Source organism: Anastrepha ludens, chromosome 4 (assembly GCF_028408465.1).
Source record: "Anastrepha ludens isolate Willacy chromosome 4, idAnaLude1.1, whole genome shotgun sequence".
Lineage (NCBI taxonomy): Eukaryota > Metazoa > Arthropoda > Insecta > Diptera > Tephritidae > Anastrepha > Anastrepha ludens.
Window position 1 is genome coordinate 72441624 of NC_071500.1, and position 20759 is coordinate 72462382.

Consider the following 20759-nt stretch of genomic DNA (forward strand, 5'->3'; position numbering starts at 1 on the left):
GTACTCAAATTTCTGCATCCTATGTGAAGAAGCAATGCCCAGAATTTTCGCATTTCTCCGCGATTAGCGGCTTCCCAATTATAAAATCTTAATTTTCCCAGAAGATTCAAGCCTTGATCCTTTCCTCGAAATTCAAAAACTGGAGGATCTCTTTCCACTTCTGTCCACATTTTGCCACTTCTGGTATCTTCATTTACAGATTGCACATTGATAGAAGTACTAGAAACTTCATTTTCACATTCTGATTCTTCCGAATCATACATCATATTTATTTGTGGTCTTTTTTTTTTGCAATAGGTGATAGACTGTCGCCTGGTTTAGTCTCAGAATCACTATCATTTAGAAAATAATCTTCTTCTGAATCAAAATCACTGCCATTTGATATATCGCCGTGCATTATAACTAAATTGAATTGTACAAGGGATAAAATAAATAATTATAAGCTTTATAACCATTGAGAACTTTCACATTGAAAGTATACCTAATATGTACAACAATGTGTGATAATAATTGCTGTTACAGTTACGCAACCCGAAGAGAAATCAAAATACGCGGTACTACATTATCCCGTTATCTGCTGAGACACTGTAATCGACAATAGTGAATTTCTAAGTGCTGCCAATTTCCAGAATTTTGTGTCTCGTTTTATTGCATTTTCATTATTTTACCCTTCTGCGTAATTTATTATTTGTTTTTCTACTAAAACGTACGCAAATACGAAAAAGGATATCGAGTCCCCTTGCCTTCCCATTGCCAACAACGAGTATACTCGTCTTTGGTTTTCTGCTTGTAAATGATTACGTATGATAAGATACTAATTGCTCTTACCAAGAAATAACAGGGTTTTGGTAAACAATAACACTCAAAATATAAATGGCCATGGGAATGACTTCATATAATTTATACGTGGCAGCGAATGGCCTAAGCTAATGTACAATAGTATAATAATTACTGCAAAAACAAAATAAAAAATAGTTTAAAAAAACTAAAGAACACGCTTTTATTGCTAATCGAACTAAAAAGTAGAAAATAAATTTTAATGACAAAGGGACCTATAATAAAGTAATAACAAATCGAACGATCAGTCAAAGTCAACTACCTCAGAACAGAATTATAACAAAAATACAAATAGAGTAATTCAAATTAGAGTTAAAAGCGTGGGATGCATTTTGCTTCACTTTCATAACCTTCTGTACATAGGTAGTTGCCAATAGAATGATTGTAATATTTACTATATCAAGCATCCCACGCTTTTAACTCTAATTTGAATTACTCTATTTGTATCTTAATTTTTGTTATAATTCTGTTCTGAGGTAGTTGACTTTGACTGATCGTTCGATTTATTATTACTTCATTATAGGTCCCTTTGTCATTAAAATTTTTTAGTTTCTTTAAACTATTTTTTTTTTATTATGAATGAAAATTATTGTTATCATTGCAGTCAGTGAATAAATGATTCGATATAGGTATTTGTGTTATATTTAATTCCTTTCTTATCGACTGTGAGTCTAAAGCTATGCAGTTATCGGCCGTGATAAAGAAGTAATCGGGAGGAAGAACTTATTTCGTGGAGGGAGCCTGAGGAACTGATTTACAAGAATAAATAAAGATTTTTCATTTTACAACCAAATTCACCTTACTTTTTGCCCACAGTAAAAAAAAGAAAATATTAATCCTGGCAATCCTAATAAGGATAGTGGAAAACTTTTATCAAATTATTGCATTGTCATCGGTCCTTGATAGGTGTGCAAAATTTCAAGCCGATCAGATTTTTAGAAGCCAGTGAAAATTAAGCTCAAAGATTCCGTTACATACATACATACATACATACATACAACCCGACCTAATAAAAGTGTGTTAAAAAGATGATGCCATACGGCCCCAGAAAAATTCAAAAACGGACATGACCTAGAAATTGGAGCATTTACCTCATAATTGTTTCTCGAGAAACAAATTTTCTAGGTTTCATACTTTCGAACTTTTTTTTTTTTTGTTATTCCCAGCTGTGTCTCACATTTTTCTGGCAGAAGGAGCGCACAGATGGTTGAGGACTTCGCTAAGTTTCGTTTGTCTGCGCTACAATGGCGTAGATAGCTTCGAATGATGGGGGGATAGGAAATGTTTGATAAGTATTAGGTGTAATAAAAATTGACATCGATTATAATTTTTGATAAGGTATGAGAATCATAGCTTCCATAGTACATTGTACGTAGTGAATTATTGGAAAGTAAGTTCAGTTGATTATTAAAAAATATTTTTTTATTTTAATAGAAACATATATTTACACGTGTAAATAAAACAACATGCTTATAGATTTATTACAGAACGAAATCTAGCCTGCGTGGTTTCTTAGATATCTCATCAGTGACCTCATTAACTGTGCATTGCTAGAGCTGCCAATCCATTTAAGCGATCCTAATACAACGGAAAAGATTAATGTCAGTCGAACGTGTTTTGAAAAGACAGTATATAAAGAGTTTCAAAAATTATAATATGTTACTTCTCAAATTTTGTTTCTTTGAATAGTCTTCATTCTTTTCAGACAGGAGAAAGTTCTCTCTCCTAAACATCGACTCCTTTTCAGTTGATATCTCAATACGCTTTTTGGAAATCTTAGTTTTTGAATATATACGTATTTTGAGTCGATGAAGTAATGAAAATCAGCTTTCATTATTGCAAGTTGTTATGGGAAGAGTTTGTTGGAATAGCAAATAAGTTATGCAAGGTGAAGTCCAAAATAAACAAGACTGAGTTCAAATAGAAACGAGAGGAGCTTTTTTCTGATTACTTCGAGTTTATTTATTCCAAATAGTCCCTTCTGGTCTCAATACACTGTTTTGCGCGATCTAAAAGCTTTTCGAAATAGTGTTTCGGGTCATTGACGGGAATGTCCTTCAGGATGTCGGTACAAGCCTTTTAGATGGCTTCTACGTACGCAAAACGTTTTCCTTTCATGTCCATAGGTAGAAGTCACAGGGAGCCATATCAGGCGAATATAGTGAGTGAATGATGGCTCAAATGCGATTTCTAGTCAGAAAAATCAGTCAACAGAATGGATCGATGAGACAGTGCATTATCAGCAATAAGCGCCAGCCTCATTTCAGAGCGCCAAGATGGAAAATTGCATTGACGGTTTGGCGCGTTGGCACGAACTCCTTGGTACAATTCTCTTGGAATCGTAAAAACAAATGAGCGTCAACTTTATTTTTGACTTCTCCAAACGCGATCCTTTGGGTGGTGGCTCGTCTGGGGCCTTCCATTTGGCACTTTGACGCTTAGTTTCAGGTTCATGTTGCAAACACCATGTTTCACCACCAGTTACAATGTTGTAAAGGAAGTTCTCGTCTTTTCTCGTCTCTTTAATGAGGTCTTTCGAATCTTGAATTCTGAGCAATTTTTGGTCCTCAGTTAACTTATAGGGAATGAAAAGTGTACAGACCTTTCGTAAGTCCAAATGATCAGTGAAAATGTCATGAATCGATGTTTGGGACATATTCAACAAAAGCAAAATTTGATAATAGCTCTTAATTCGAAACTCATTTTTGTATCGATGATACAAACATACTGCCACTTCAGAAGTAATAACTTCGCTTCCACTGAACCGGACCTTTTTGACCTTTCCACGGACTTCGTATTAATGATTTAATTACAGCTGAACTACTTCAAAATCTCGCCATAAAAATTATGCATTCTTTTATTATTTATTTAGTATAGCAATATCAAGGAATAAATTCATATATATACCCTAACGTTTTAAACTTTTTTCTTTTGTAAACATATGCGTCTATACCAAGTGGAGTAAACATCGTATTCTGAAGCAAAGGGTGCGAAGCACAAAATCAAATTGCCCAATTTGCACATTTTATCCCGCACTATTTTATATTGTTTGCAGCAATTTAGGCGAATGGTTCCTATAAAGTATATATTAAACTTTTTTTAACACAAAACGTACCTCCGATGCGATGCGCGCATGCTCTACAAGCTGTCAACATCTACCCAACCTACTAGAAAACCCTACACTCGTACGTATAATTGAAACGTAAATGCTTTGTTAGGCCATTGCCAGGATTATTCACGGAAGAAATACCTTCCATAATGTACCACCACCTTCAAAAGGGTGACCGCTATTAAAAAGAAAAATGTTTCTATTTATAATATCAGGTCAGTCCATAAGTTCGTGCGTATTTTATCCGTAATTTCACTTTTGTACGATTTTTGCATATATTGTAAAAAATTATTCGCGGAATATAACGAAACTATTTATAATATTTTCTTCGATAGATTGTGCATTCAACAAGTGATTTTACTCGCGGATAGAAGCACGTGTTGTTAAAAAATAAAATGGAATCATCGAATGCGTATAAGAGGCATATTTTGTATTTTTTTTTATAAAAGTGGTAAAAATGCAACAACTGCTGCTGCAGAAATAAACACTGTTCACGGAGAGGATACCGCAAAGTGGTTTTCAAAATTCCGAAGTGGTAACTGCAACGTGTAGGATGCTCCGTGCGCTGGTCGTCCTGAAGTCTTTAACTCCGACGCCTTGCTCGAACTCGTGGAAGCTGAGCCAAATTTGACAGTCGATATGATAGCTCAGAGGTTAAATTCATCGCATGGAACAGTTCATAGGCACCTGGTTCAATTGAGAAAGGTTTCAAAGCTGGGAAAATAGGTTCCGCATAGACTTTCCGTCGCCAACCTTCAACAGAGAGTGAATGTGTGTTCTCAGCTACTGCTACGGCTTGAAAATGAAAGTTTTTGAACCGCATCGTTACTGGTGATGAAAAATGAGTCCTTTACAATAATCTTGTTCGCAAACAGCAATGGTTAGATAAAGATGAAATACCAGTACCGACCCCTAGAGATGGCCTTCACCCCAAGAAGATTCTCCTGTCTATTTGGTGGGATATGGCAACCACACCAGACGATAACTGCTGATTATTATTCACATCAGCTATCAAACCTGAATGAGGCACTTAAAAAAATCGACCGTCTTTAGTGAATAGACGCAAAGTTTTGTTTGACCACGACAATGCAAGACCTCATACCGCAAGGCTAACATTAGGCAAGCTGAACGAGCTCGGATGGGCGCTAATGCTGCATCCACCATACTCTCCGGATATTGCACCTTGTGATTATCACATTTTCCGTGGACTTCAATCCCATATGAGTAACAAGAAGTACTTCTCAAAAGAAGCTATAAAAAGGGATATCGAAGGGTATTTTGGCTCCAAGGACAAACAATTTTTTGAGCAGGGAATTAAAAATTTGCCTAAACGTTGGGAAGATATTGTAAATAATGAAGGAAAATATATTATTGATAAATAAATACTTTAAACATCTTTATTATTAATTTTAAAATCACCTTTAAAAAACGCTCGAACTTATGGACTGGCCTGATATTATATTTCACGTATAAGAAAGAGTAATCACAACCATAAAAATACCCGGCAACCGTAGGCGCATTAACGATATTACAAATATGAGTTAACTTAACAAATATTGAAATTATTTTCAGAATCACAAGTCATTACATGTTTTAGTTGCTAAAAAGTTAAGCTTTTTCGTGCAATCCCTTAAAAAAGAAACCAAAATTTTAAATAAAAGACGTCTAAGGCTACTAAAGTCTCTCAATTATGTAAAATATTTCCGATAATTTTTAAACTCTTGATTAAATAAAACTTTGTATAGGTATGACTATGACATTTCACCAGATGCAAATATTAAGTTCGGCTTCGCACTCCTTTGCTTGTGTAAAAAAATATGCTGATAATTTCCACCTATTAGATAATATTTGGCCTTTTGTAAAGGAAGCCAAGTCGAACGTCAACCGAATATTTGATGGCACACTAGTCCAAACGCAGCGTATTATTAAATGTAATGCGAGTATAATGCAAGAGTAGTAATTAAATCGATTGCGTAAATTATAACTCGTATGAGATCTCACGCACATTACGCAATTTTTTGCAAACTTCCTCAAGCCTATGAAAAGGAAATTTCTTTGCTTCCAAGCGTATTACTATTTCCTATAGTTCTCAGTTATTACTCAACAGTGAATTGGAAAATTAATTCTGGTTGCATAACAAAATGGGTTACGCTGCTGAATTGTTTAGCTGGTGTTTGAAGTCTATGGAGTACTTGGGTTATTTAGATGAAAGCAAACGTTCACGCGCCTATTTACTAATATCTGTGCCAGCCGTAACTATTTTACCAGCAGCTTATAACATTTGCTTCAATTGGACTGATTTGGGTAATGCGATCTACGATATATTTATCATCATGACTCTGATTACAACAATAATGCGCGCTTTTGCTGTAATAACTCATCAAACGAAATTTACGGATACTTGTAAAGAGATTGATAATTGGCACAACGGTGGGTTGAACTTTTTAACCGAATATTAGGGCAAAATACAGATAGAGTTTGTATGGTTTTAAGGATAATTGAATTGTAGGAATGCCTGGTTTGAGTTGTTATTAAGTGAAATAAAAAGTTCTCAATATATCCCCGGTAAATGCCCCTTTATATTTCCACGTTAGATGTATGCCTCACATCCGGTGGCGTTATTACCAGTGTGCAAAATTTTTGGTTATGGCCTTATTTCATTTCACCGAAGAGAAATACAGTCATTTGGCGTTATTTCCTATGGCTTTATTGCATTGCGCCAGATCGATTCATTCTACACGGCGATGTAAAGATGGCATTATGCATTAGAAAAACGTTGTTTGAGAGTTTCGTGTTTAGATACGCCGGTTGCGTGTTACAGAGTTCCAAAGTAAAGGTAAAAACAGACTGCAAGAAAAATTCTACAGCTTCACTACAATGAAGGTAAAAAGTCGGAACAGACGACTAAACCAATTTGTGCTGTTTACATACATATGTATGTAGCGACTAAAGTATCTAATGTAACAACAAAGCATAGTCTTCAAGGATTCCGTTCTGATAGAACGGTTGCCGAAAGTGTTGATAAAATCATAGAAATCGTCGAGTCTGGCAGACATATGGGACTTTTTCCATTGGTCAAGAACGACTATGAAACAACTACAATCAATAATCTTAAGGAGTATCACAAACACAGGTTGGTACATACCCAATGACGATATACGCAGGGACCTTAAATTTAAATTTATTGAAGCAGCACAAATCATGTTCATAGACTACATTATAATACACACAAACGCAGAAATGGTGAAAATTCCAAAAATAGAGATCCGATTCTTATTTTTCGTTTCATACCATATAGTTCTTGTGTATATTTATCCGTCTTATGTCATATGCGAGGTGTGTTCAAAAAATAAGGTGAATTTTCGAATTTCGCGGGCTACGTACATTCGACTTTCGATTATTATTTTTTTATGTTGGTACACTCGTCTCGAAGATATGTTCATGGTTTTAGCATAAGTAAGGCAAGTGTTTTGCATGTTCGGCGATTTTCTGTTATCGAACAAAATGCATCAAAGAAGTTGCATCAAATATTGTGTAAAAAATGGGATTAAGTGCACTCAGAGTCAAGAAAATGTTTACAAGTGGTACAAGCTTTCCCAAAAGGTCGAGCAGATGTGAATGACTACGCTCGCATTGTACGCCCCAGCACATCAACAACCTATGAAAGTGTTGAGAAAGTGAAGAAAATTGTTACACTTACAAACAAACTAAACATGCCATATTGCTAAAACCGTGAACATTTCTTCGAGACGAGTGTACCAACATAAAAATACCAGTCTAACGGTTAGACGCGATAGAAGTGAAACCTTCCGTAAAACAAACTGAGAGAGAATGAGACGAAAGCAGCATTAGGAGCGGGATAATTATAGGTTCATTATAATATTGCTATAAAGTTCATATTTTATTTTCTTCATTTTATTATTATTCATCCTCAATGTTTTCAATTGCAACAAATGATACGAGTGGCTTATGATAGCTAAAATGTGATACAAATGCTTTGGTTTCGATGTTGTCAACATATCTTTGAAATACCGCGTCAATTGTTGTTTTTGATCGTGTTGTCGATTCAGTGCGATTGTTACACATTTTTAAATTGAATGTTGTATTGAGAAAGTCAATTAAAGGAACCGCTGTGTCCAATGCAAAATTTACGTTAAAATCGCCACTTAAAATCATTGGAACTTTCTCGTAATCTTTTCTAAGTTTCCGCGATACTTCTGGTGTATACTTTATTAAATTTTCGTGAATGAATTCCGTGATGCTATTTATTGATTGAGTCGGTGAAATATAAATTACCACAATTAAAACTGTTTTTCCATTGCTCTATCTGGTTTCGCATGCACATATTTCTCCCACTTTAGAGAGCTGAACAGACAGTGATTCTAGTTGCTGTGCATTCAGATCTATCTGTGGAGTTACAATACGAGCACCGTCATTTTTATTGTGGTATATTGCAACACCGCCTGCAATTGCGGTAAATATTTAAAAATGAAAACATTTACGAATATAAAAATACGGACGCAATACAGCACACGCGGTTGCTATTATGAGCGTCGTAACGCGTATAATACACAGACGTACTAACATACACGCAAACATTCGTAGGACGCTTGGTTTGAATTTTTTATACATATGTATGTATGCTATACTATGGCCTAGCCTATGTACGTACATGCATATTTGTGTTCTGAACTTCCAGCAAAACAATGCTTATTAATATACACATATGTATCTACATACAACCGCACACACAGGCCACTCACTTTATTCCTGTAAATGCGTATGTCGTCCAAAGCTGAAATTCTATGCCTAGGCGTAGCGGCCATCATCCTAGTTGCCATAGCGCTGAACGGTCGGGGCGGCGCCGAACAGTTTCAACTATTGTACTGTGCAACAAAAACTCATCATCAAAAAATTGATTTATAAATTCGAGCTCATAGTTCTAAGAGCAAGTACTTTCATTCATAAAACGAGCCGCCCATATGCTAATTTTCTCGACAATTCGAAAATAGTCAATGTTGGAAAATTTCGCGTAGAATTATTTGCCAATATTCAATTTTTGTCAAGTCGAGTGCCCGCGGCTCCGTAAATATGTTTGCACCCAAATATGTATGTAAATATATGTTTCTAAATGCTCGACAACCGCAGCTGCCTGTTCAAGGTTACTGTACATTAGGCCGGGTCGATTTGTGGGAAGACAAAAAAATCGCCCATTGCTCTGTGAAAATCATATTCTAGGGATCAGAATAAGAAATTTTGCCGAAGGAACCATACCTCTAAAACGATTTCTGATGTCCCCCAATATGGGTCGAACTTTTTAGTTTCTTTTCTATAACTCACATTCATTCATTTACATATGTTCTGACTAAATAAATTTCTTAAGAGAAAAAATAGATAATATTATAAATAAATAAAAATAAAGAAAAAACATAGCCATTTAGCTGATTTTTTCATGTAAAGGCCAAAAATGGTGATATTTTGAAATTGGGGGACATCAGAATTCGTTTTAGAGGTATGGTTCCTTCGGCAAAGTTTCTTATTTTGATCCCTAGAATACGATTTTCATAGAGCAATGAGCGACTTTTAAATCGACCCGCCCTACTGTACATGCAATGCTTTGCCTATGAATGTGCGCTGTGCCTATGAATGCGCGCTGGATTTCTTGAGAAATTTTACCGTATGTTTTGCTGTGGCGAGGCACATATGTACATACACACAACATATATACATATATCCGCATATATACATACATATATAAATTCACAAATTTAAATTTGCTTATGCCATCCTTCTGTGTGCCTGGTAATGAAGCATTTTCTATACATACATATATATACGTATATCTTTTTTCTTCTTCTTTTTGGTGTCGCTTTTTCGTTTCATCGAGCTCAAATCACTCCCAACGATTCTAAAGAAGTTTTCACTTCAAAAAAATAAAAAAAGTGCATGTAGCGTAGTACACATAACAGAAGTGAAACTTTCACGGCAGACAAAGAAAGAGGGAGAGACCCAAGAGAGAGAGAGAGAGAGAGAGAGAAAGAATATATATCTAAATAAATTCACATTTGCAGATAATACAAATAGACAAAATTTACAAAAAACGGAGAAGGGTCGACCAGTGTAAGTAAACGCCGGACACAAACCGAGGCAACAACGCGCACTACTCCCAGCGTTTATCACCCGCACATACGCAGCGATTTCAGGACCGCAGCAACGGCACAAATTACCGCAAGGCAATAGTACGCACAAGCACTAGTCAGGAAACGGAAATACGCGCCAAAAAGTAGGCATAAAAAAAACGCCAAAAAAATTTGGACCAAAAAACGGCCCAAACAGTAGGCACCAAGTAAATATAACGCCAAAAAGTAGGCACCTAAAATATATTTCCTACAAGTTTGCACCAACAAACAAGCGCCAAAAAGCAGGCAGTGTTATTTCTCACTAGAAATTACAACCACAAGGAAAAACTCTCAAGTGTATCTATCTGTCTCTTCTTTTCCTCTACGTTCGTCCATCGAGTGAAACTTCTTTCACTTCAAAAATAATAATCGGCAGTCGAAAGTATACAGCCCGCGAAATTTGAAAATTCACTTATTTTTTGAAAAAACCCGTACATCGGATTCCAGAAGATTTTTCTAGCGTATAAAAAAAAAATAAATAATTGGCGCGTACACTTCTGTTAGGTGTTTGGCCGAGCTCCTCCTCCTATTTGTGGTGTGCGTCTTGGATGTTGTTCCACAAATGGAGGGGCCTACAGTTTCAAGCCGACTCCGAACGCAAGATATTTTTATGAGGAGCTTTTTCATGGCAGAAATACACTCGGAGGTTTGCCATTGCCTGCCGAGGGGCGACCGCTATTAGAAAAATGTTTTTATTAATTTTGCTTTCACCGAGATTCGAACCAACGACCTCTCTGTGAATTCCGAATGGTAATCACGCACCAACCCATTCGGCTATGGCGGCCGCCTAGTGTATGCACCTTCTTACATGCAACCTTTTGTAAGGGTGTGTCAAAATTCTATGTCACAAGTAAGCAAAACTTTAAAAATTGAATCATGCACACCGTGAATTATTAATGCGAATTTAATATTATATGTATGCATTTTTTAGCAGCACGAAGATGACAAAAGAACTTTTAGTGAGCTACAGAAATTCACTAAAAATACTCTGCGTTTTTCGAAATACATTCATCGTTCTGCTAAGATCACTGCCTTTATCGTTTCCTTTCAACCAATTCTGACCCACTATGGCAGTGAGTATGTATGTATATTTATATTTACGTAAAACAGAAAATTGAAAAATCAAATTTCAAACTTTAATAGACTTCGTTATTGGCATTGCAGTGCCAGGTATCGATTTACTCAAGAGCCCAATTTACGAGATTATCTACCTACTTCAAGCATTTTGGGTAATCCCAGTAAGCGCTTATTCATACATTGCATGCGCGGATTCATTTCTAATATTCATGTCGTTTGGAACATTCATGCTGAAAGATCTTCAGCAGAAAATGGATAACTTATCCCAAATGGATGAGGAGAATGCCTTAAGGAACATCAAGGAATGCGTTCAATCCCACATGGAGATAATAAAGTAAGTGATGTAAATATTTTCTTTTATAGAATCTTAAATATTCATGCGAATTAAACAATTAAAAACAGTTTTATAAAATTTTCGTTAACTACTTGTGTGTGTACATTATCTATGTATAGTAATGTACCCTGCAAACCAACGTTCCCCAGTTTTTCCAATTTTACCAACACATTCACTCAATTTTTCCAATAATACCCACACAATCACATTTAATTCTTTTGTCATTTTCGATGGGTTATACATATATTTATCTCATAATTTTCGTGAATACTTATTAAACTTAACTATAGTGAGTGCGAAAGTGACAGCAAAAAACAAGTTGCAAATGTCAAATACAAAAATTAATTCTGTGAAAATCTCCAAGCAAAAAGGTAAGTTGAACAATTTTTAGTAAATTTTGGAATTATATATCTATTTAAACTAATAAAATGTATTTTTATTTTCAGAAAAACCTATTCACAAATCCTTTGCAGCTTGTGGATGTGCGGGAGATGGAGTATTTCGCCAGTCAAAACACTGGGGAGGTGTGCGTGCGCGGTTCTAACGTATTCCACGGGTAGGTGTTGATAATTTAAGCAAATAATGGTTTCTTCCTGTGCGAACTTGATTTCTGTGACTAAAACTAACTTGAATGATAATTTCTTTCTCTGCCTTTGCGTCGCAGTTATTACAAAGATCCCGAGAAAACTGCTGAGGCTGTTGACTCTGAAGGCTGGCACCACACGGGCGATGTGGGCATGTGGCTTCCAAATGGCACGCTGCGCATAATCAATCGTCGCAAACACATTTTCAAGCTAAGCCAGGGCGAATATATTGTACCGGAGAAAATTGAGAATATTTACACTCTGAGCCAATATGTAAATCAGGTGTACGTTTACGGAGAGAGCCTTAAGGTAACTCCATTTTTTGACATAATTTCTAGCTTTTCATGTTCACGCCATATTTACATACAACCCTTAACGCCCACTTAGAGCTGCATCATAGCCGTCGTCGTGCCTGATGTGGATGTTCTCAAGCAGTGGGCGAACGACAATCGCGTCAAGGGCACACTTTCGGTGCTATGCATGCAATAATCCACAAGTAAAAGAACTCATGCTGAATTGGGGTAAGCAGAGCGGACTGAAATCCTTCGAACAGGTAAGTAGCCCAGTGCATATCTGCTTATACTAGTAACGTATGACGTGGTAATAATATCATAATTTAAAATTAATAATAATTACAAATTTTGTATTTATATACCAGGTCAAGGATATATATTTGCATCCCGATCCGTTTTCGGTACAAAATGGACTACTCACACCAACATTCAAAGCGAAGCGGCCACAATTGAACAAAACAGTGCGAGAAACCCCGTAGAGGAGTTAGAAGTAAAATGCGAACAATTTTAAACTTTATGCGAAAATAGAAAAAACATTAAATTGCTATTTATTTAATTAGGCATCAATTTAAATTTCTGTAAAATAGATATTTTAAATACCGGCATAAAAGCAAACTATTACCATTTTAGCCAAAACTATTCTTCAGGTACTAAATACAATTTTATTAGAAAAGAGTAATCAAATGTAAATATTATACTAATTTATGTACATAAAAACTAAAACGTAAACTTTTCTAATAACTAAACTAATTAATGTAATATATATAAATAACTAAAACTAAAAAGTAAATTTGTCTAACACCAAACCTAATTTTACAATGTAAATATTAAAATAAATATCTAAAACTTAACGTAATTTTATAATGTAAATAGTAAATTAATATAAATAGCTGTACATAAATAGAGCATACTAAAAAAATTATTGTATATTGTATTAATTTTCTTTAGAAACTAAAAATTAATTAAATAAATATTAAAATAATTCATTAAATAAATAATATTCAATAAATAACCATTTGTTTCAGTAATTTTGAAGGATTATTGTATATGGGATCCGTAAGTATTACCTACAAAATTACCCAGTTGAAGAGATTCTGTTAACTATATGTTAACAACGAAATTCACTTATTCATCAGATTCTGTTACCTACATGTTAACAACGAAATTCACTAGTCTATGAAATTCTGTTAACTACATGTTAACAACAACATTCATGAGTTCAGAAGGTTTTGTTCACTACATGTTACCCACATCATTCACAACTTGAGTGTCAATTAGAGCAGCACAGCAGTATTGAGAAACTTCTGTTAGTGCGAGCGAATAAAATCATCACACGTATAGACTGGAAGTAGGTAGCAATTGCACGGCGTAGAATATAAAATTACTACAAAGCTCACAACTTCACAGGTGAACGATACCCACAAGTTAGCAGTATAAATAGCAGGTAGTTGGTTTGCAGGGTATGTATCATATAATATATGTGTAAGTTTATGATGCGCCCAAGATGAATAAAATAAATTTAAATATTTTCTTTTTGGATATCCAACAAGCATTTGACAAAGTTTGGCATCATGGTCTTTTATAATATACAAATTGGAAAAAATTCTCCCCGCACAGATATATTTAATTCTAAAATCATATCTGACTGAAAGATCATTTTACGTGAAAGTGAAAGATGAAACATCTAGCATTGCATACATCAAAGCTGGGGTACCTCAAGGAAGCGTACTCGGTCCAGTTCTTTATACTATTTTCACATCAGATATGCCAGTAACTGAAAATATACTTATTGCAACATATGCTGATGATACCGCTTTTCTTGCTTCAAGTTATTCTCCAACCGAATCTACCTCACTAGTACAAATTGCATTGAATTACTTGCAGGTCTGGTTAGACTGCTGGAAGATTAAAGTTAATACCAACAAATCTGTACATGTTTTATTTACACTACGGCGAAATGACTGTCCTAACTTGCAGATCAATGGAAACATTATTCCTAAATGTAACAGTGTAAAATATTTAGGCTTACACCTAGACAAGCGATTAACATGGAAGTGTCATATACAAGCTAAAGCTAACCAATTAAAAATTAAAACAAGAAAACTCTATTGGTTACTTGGACCTAAGTCACCACTTTACCTTGAAACCAAATTATTATTATACAAAGCCCTATTGAAGCCAGTATGGACATATGGCGTACAACTTTGGGGAACAGCCTCTAATTCTAATATAGAAATCTTACAAAGATATCAGTCGAAAACCCTTCGATTGATAACGAGTGCACCCTGGTTCATTACCAATAAAGCCATTCATTCAGACTTACATATTCGTTTCATAAAAACTGAGATTAAAAGATTCAGTACAGCATATTTGCAAAGGATCAGCTATCATGAAAACCCGCTTGCAATAACTCTCTTAGATGAAACCAATGAAATAATAAGACTGAAAAGACAACGTGTTTTAGATCTCCCATTTCGTACCTAACCACTATTTATTAATAAGTTTACAACATATTCATATAACGTTATCACATGTATAGCCTTAACTTGGTATAAATATATGTATTACATATAAGTATATTATTATTGTTTTCACTGGAGATCAATAATACATGTCAAATAACCACAATGTTATATAATTTGCTTATTGTTCTTAGAATAGATTGCAAATAAAAGTATTAATAATAATAAAAAAAAAAAAGTATTTCCTTAGCTTTCATGATGATTTGGAAGAATTATTCTCGGCCACAAACTTGCTAGATGTCAGTATTTATTGCATAGTCATTTGTATGTTGCTGATATATTCAACAATGGTGAGATATACTTAACTAGATATAAATGCCTAGTTAAGCTTAGTATTACTTACATATATTAGTATGCTGTAAAAAAACACTCTAGAGCAGCGGTTCTCTAACTTTTTTCTCGCGTACTATCTGTATACAATGCGGATTAAATGGATCGCACCCATGCATAGTTAGAACTCAGACGACGTTCGACTTTGGAAGAAGTACCAGTAATCGGTTGTGCTTCAACAGGCCAATTCCCAGGGAGGCATTCAGTATGCCTAGCAATTATCCCGAAATTTTCTGTAGATATCTATGGGGAAGGCAGTGCTCCTCTGATAAGCATGTATGTCGCCCTTTGTACCCTATTCATTTTGCTTTTGGATACCTTATTTTACCACACAACCGCAGTTACAACCAGTGTGCTATACGCGGTTTTAAGACCCATAGCAGTTTTGCATGCATAAAGTGCAGTGAGCGCTTTTCTTGACCTATCTTCGATGTTTCGTTTCCAGTTGAATCTAAATATATATACATACATGTACAGAATGTGCCAGAAAAAATGAACCGGGATTATACATGAAGTATTGAAATATATATTTAAAAATTTTTTTACATGAAAGTATATACAAAACTACGAGTCGGAATTACTCAATAAGCCGTGTAGTCTTCATGCTTTGAACCAGCTTTTCTGCGTAGCTCGTCGAAAAACAGGACTAGATTTTGCGAACATGACGCACGAGTTGCTTGAAATCATGAACTGGCCTTCCGGCAAGATGCGTTTTTATAATTCTCTACACATTTTCAATGGGGTTGGCCTCTGAGGACTGGGAACGCCAGTCCAATACTGTGACGCTATTTTCTTATTTTGTTGTTTTTCGGTGTGTTTTTCTGAAAGCAGTGATTTTGATGATGTGGGACGGTAGGATATGTTCGCCTTTCCGTCGTCGATCGATGGTGTTGATGCTCACATCTATTCCCTTTTTAGCAAGAATTGTGCATGTTTGGCGTAGTCGCAAAGAAGGGTCCCGCTTAAAAAGTTGGGACGATCACTTTATCCTACTTTTTTGTCGTCACTCGTTTCAAGCCCCGCTTGGAAAAGTCATCAACATTTTTGTACACTTCATACCACGGATTCGACATCACAACAAACTTTTTTGATTTTTTAATCACTTTGCAGCCGCGGCGTAAGATAATTTCGTCCCTTTCGAATGCGTGCATAAAAATACCGCCGCTAAACGCTTCGTGTACTTCTCACTCATTTTTGTTTTGTTGTGTTTACGGGAAAGTTAGGAAGCAACACTAACCTGAATTAGCACTGACGTCGTAGCCCTTAAGTGGGACTATTATGCAGCAAAAAGCAGAACGAAATATATCTTGAGGTCAGAAGAAAACAACCGGTTCTTTTCTTCTGACGCAGTATATGTATATGTATGTAATATAAATATATATAACTGGCGCTTACATCCTTTTTGGGCGTTTGACCGAGCTCATCATCCTATTCCTAACGTTCGTGTTGATGTTGTTCCGTAAATTGAGGCACCCACAGTTCTAAGCCGATTTCGAACGGCAAATGGGTTTTTGCGAGGAGCTTTTACGTGACAGAAATACACTCGGAGGTTTGCCATTGTCTGCCCAGGGGCGACCGCTATTAGAAAAACGTTTTTTATTGTGGTGTTTCATGTACGGAGATTCGAACCTATGTACTTCCGAATAGTAGTCACGCACCAACCTATTCAGCTACGATGACCGCCAGTTAAATGTACGGTGTAGAATAATATCGAGGGAATTTACTTCGCCAGCAAGTGTAAGTCCCATCCCATTTAGTAAGGATTCCAAATGGGAAGCGCTGCCTCCTTTGGGGATGAAAACCATTTTTGCAATAGTCCATCCCTTCGGTGTATGGTAAAAGTTAAAGCTAGCCTTGTAAAGCCTTGTGGGAGGACTTCGGAATTCATAGACCACTTTTAATTCAACGGACAAGATGCCATCTAGCTGGAGATTTATACGGTTGGAAAAGGCTAATTGCCACCCTTTTATGACGTATAATGTTGCCGGACATACTCCAGGTTCTCAAATTGAGGGTGTTAGCGCAAGTATTCTCCGTCCACCAGGAACATTGACGCTATAATTTGGGCAAATCGACACTTTCAAACATTCCATCAGAGCTTTCTGCAATGTTTCCGCAGAAATCCTTCAAGGATTCCATTTGGGCCCTTCTGAGGTATATTTCAAAGATTTCGAGAGCATCCGTATATGCTTGCCAAGATCCCGTTCTTTTTGCTAGATTAAACATCTTCCTGGTGTCTCTCCTCAATGCGGTAATTTCCGAATACCACCAGGGTGGAACGCCGTTATGACGGTCTTTAGAACATATGTTTTAAAAGCAATGTTACGACGAGTCAAGCTCAGCTGGAAAAACACTCCTTGTCCAAGAATGGTTCGCTTTATAAGTTCTTAACGGCAGGCTGCGTGTACCAAGAGAAGCATGTTTGTGGAGTGACACTGGATCCAGTCCCATCTCCTCTTATTTTTGTAACATGAAAAGAAGGGAACTCTCAGAAAGTTTAAGAGAAATATAGAGACGATGAGAAATAGAGGACTACTAAGTAACAAGCTAGTATTTGATACTATCCGAGAGAGCACTTGACACCAGCGTTAGATTTGGGGTAGATTCGACACCCTCCGGGTCTACATCACAGTGCTCTGTAACAGGGTTCCCTCTTGTAGGATGCGTTTACCCATTGCACACTAAGATCTTGATGTGAGAGACGCCAGGTACCTATTGACCCCGGCTACTACGGTACGCATCATTCATACCCTGCATCTCAAGTTAAATTTTAAAAATTCAAAATGGTCGATGCAGTCGGATTGGTTGGAAACTTGTTACCCTAGGATTTTTTGGATCGCTGATCACAAATCTGAAGTAGGCTTTAAAAATTCGAAATGGCAAATCCGATACGGGCCCTGTATTTAGCCTACATAAAATATATTTTCCGAAGCCTACCGGGAAGAGGTTACAGTACGAAACTAACTTTACATTTTTGTTCTTTTTTTTATTTTTTTTATTTCATTATAATAAGGAAAATTAGGAGTTTCGCATGTTTAGTTTTTGTGATGTGAGAAGCTACTCAGGAGTACTGCCAGTAAAACTTATGAAGTCAGTAAAACCTATTAAAAAACAATAACAAAATATGCTTAATTATTTCAAATAAAGACTATTTTGCATTCTGTTTCTCTATATTTTACTGTCCACACCTTGTTAATAAAAACATTAGAAAAGTATTATTCATGGCTACGTATATATTATTTTAAGTAATATTTGGATTCCGTGAAAAATTAGTTGGAAAACTGAAATATCTAATATTGAATTTGTAATTAGTTTTATCACATTTTTAATTTAATTAATATATTTTAGTTTTCCAGGAATATGAACTAGCACTTATTTTAAAAGGTTTCTTAATGTTATTCGTTCAAACAGTCTCCATTTCTCGAACTTTTTATCTGGCAAACAATTTCTCTGATGAGGTTAGGACTATTTAATTTTTATATTCACAAATTGTTCATCAATGTTAATCGAAAAATGTATGTTTCAAGAGCCGTACTGTAGCTAACGCAGCATATCATACCAACTGGACTCAACGTGATGTGAAATTTCGCAAATGTGTACTGTTGATAATCATTAGAAGTCAAAAACCTTTGCAGGTAATTTTATAAAAAAGAAAATAAAAATTAATTGTGCATATGTACGTATTACAATTATATAATACAAGACTTAACCCAAGGCTCCGGCCACGAAACAACAATTCTTGTGATGCAATAACTTTAGTCAGATGGCGGGTAAATAACTTTAGAAAGTATGGGTTCATTCGTACTGCTCAACAAATGCTACAATGCGGCAGCCCTGTTACTCTTTTGCAACTTTGTTTCAGATACTTAACTTAAATATTAGGGATATTTTGCGCGGTTTGCATTTGCTCGAAGTGAGATTTTAGTAATGCATTTTCAGATAAGCTTAGCAGATACTAAAATATAATATAAAAAATCAAGGAGTCTTAAGTTGTAAGGAGAAATTGAGTTGTATCCGGATATTGTAATGTAATTCTCAGATTTTCGGACGTTTAAACATTCAATAAAAACAATCGCTTAGGCTCTAAGGTATGTATGTAAGCATGAATTATGATAATTTGATGAAAAATATAAAAATAACGATTGGATTTACTTTCTTCCTAACATAAGAAATTTTATTATGTCGGTTCTTCACTGTTTTGGGCGCCTGAAACGTTTAAGTTCGAAGTGCTCAGACCCTTAGCGCTTATAAAAGTACATTGGGCATTAAGCTATGCGCTATTTCCGCATTGATTTAGATCCGATCAAGCCCAGATAACAATCAGTTTTTTTTTTCATTTTTATGTTTATGTAATATAGTTACATAGTAGGCACTGGAATTCAGCTATCAAAATATTCAATAACGTTTACCATTTCAAAAGCCATCGAGAGATCGGTCGTCATCATGGCTTCTCGGACGAAACCCTTTTTTGGCTAGCGGCTACTAATTTCAATAACCGAATTACTCGTCACTGGAACTAATAAGCATCAAGCATCATTCTTCTAGTGCATGAATTTCCAATAAGTTTATATTTTCTTCGATGGCATTCAGTGCGTTAGTGCAAAATTTTTGTGAGCTTCTTTATGAGAATTTTAGGCTTGGTTTTGGTGCACATTAACTTAGAGAATACAATGTGCCGTTAAATGCAAATCACTATTTTCTTCTTGGCGAGTTTGGCATTTAAGCATCATTTCAGTTGTTTGACAGCCTATGTCGGGGCATAACGTTATTCAGTCCTTTATATGCAGCGGACATGACGAGGTTTTGGAGATTTGCGAACAACTAAGAGATTCTAAATGGACTACTGCGACATTCATTGGTTGCCCTGGGCCTAATTGATTGTCATTGCAAAATATGGACTAACGAGATTCACCACGTAAACTATTATTACTTTGGCCAATTTACAAAAATAATTAACTGAAAATAAGTAATTTGAATTTTTTAAATTTTTTAATTTTTCTCTTATTCTTAGTTCACTGCTGGCGGCTTTAAGCCCTTGACTATGGAAATTCTTCTCCGAATTTTACGCGTTTCATATTCCCTATTCTCTTGCCTAAATGTGAACAGCTGAAAATTGATCAATATCATCTCAACATCAATATTCATATATGTATATGTAGATAAAAATGTTTACACACCTGAGAATGAGAATTCAATTTGAAGAAGTTAATGGAGTCGTACACAACATATCACGCTTATATAAGAACAGTTTGAATATTAAAATAGAATTTCTTAAAGTACATAATAACTGTGTATGTATTTAGTAAGCCCTTTGGAGCACAAATAAAAATGCTTAATTGTGTAGATTTGCACGAAAAAATTCTAAACTATTACACTCAATAATACAAAAGCATTGGTGAGTATGAAGATCCATAAATTCTGCTTGGTGTACTCAAAAATGCAGGATTATGCTGTTTTTTTTTTAATTCGTCACAGTCGCTTTTGAAGTTTTCCA

At 35.5% G+C, this 20759-nt stretch overlaps 3 protein-coding genes across 3 annotated transcripts in view; all 3 read left to right on the forward strand.

Annotated features, from left to right (window-relative positions):
* Positions 1-20576, forward strand: part of LOC128859769 (odorant receptor Or2-like) — a 57308-nt gene extending 36732 nt beyond the window's left edge. Inside the window, exon 8 of the mRNA XM_054096833.1 lies at positions 20323-20576. The gene's annotated coding sequence lies outside the window, so the exon portion shown is untranslated. The remainder of the gene's footprint in view (positions 1-20322) is intronic.
* Positions 6088-20375, forward strand: LOC128861874 (odorant receptor Or2-like). The gene is made up of 8 exons (XM_054100249.1): positions 6088-6376; positions 8348-8355; positions 11060-11198; positions 11269-11536; positions 15126-15225; positions 18622-18723; positions 18793-18900; positions 20277-20375. Exons 1-8 carry the CDS (start codon positions 6088-6090, stop codon positions 20373-20375), a joined length of 1113 nt encoding a protein of 370 aa, XP_053956224.1.
* On the forward strand, positions 11990-12987 carry LOC128859770 (long-chain-fatty-acid--CoA ligase 5-like). Its single transcript, XM_054096834.1, has 4 exons — positions 11990-12092; positions 12201-12429; positions 12508-12673; positions 12779-12987. The coding sequence occupies exons 1-3, from the start codon at positions 12028-12030 to the stop codon at positions 12607-12609; spliced, it is 396 nt and encodes a 131-aa protein (XP_053952809.1). The 5' UTR covers positions 11990-12027; the 3' UTR covers positions 12610-12673; positions 12779-12987.
* Positions 20577-20759: the final 183 nt, after the last annotated feature.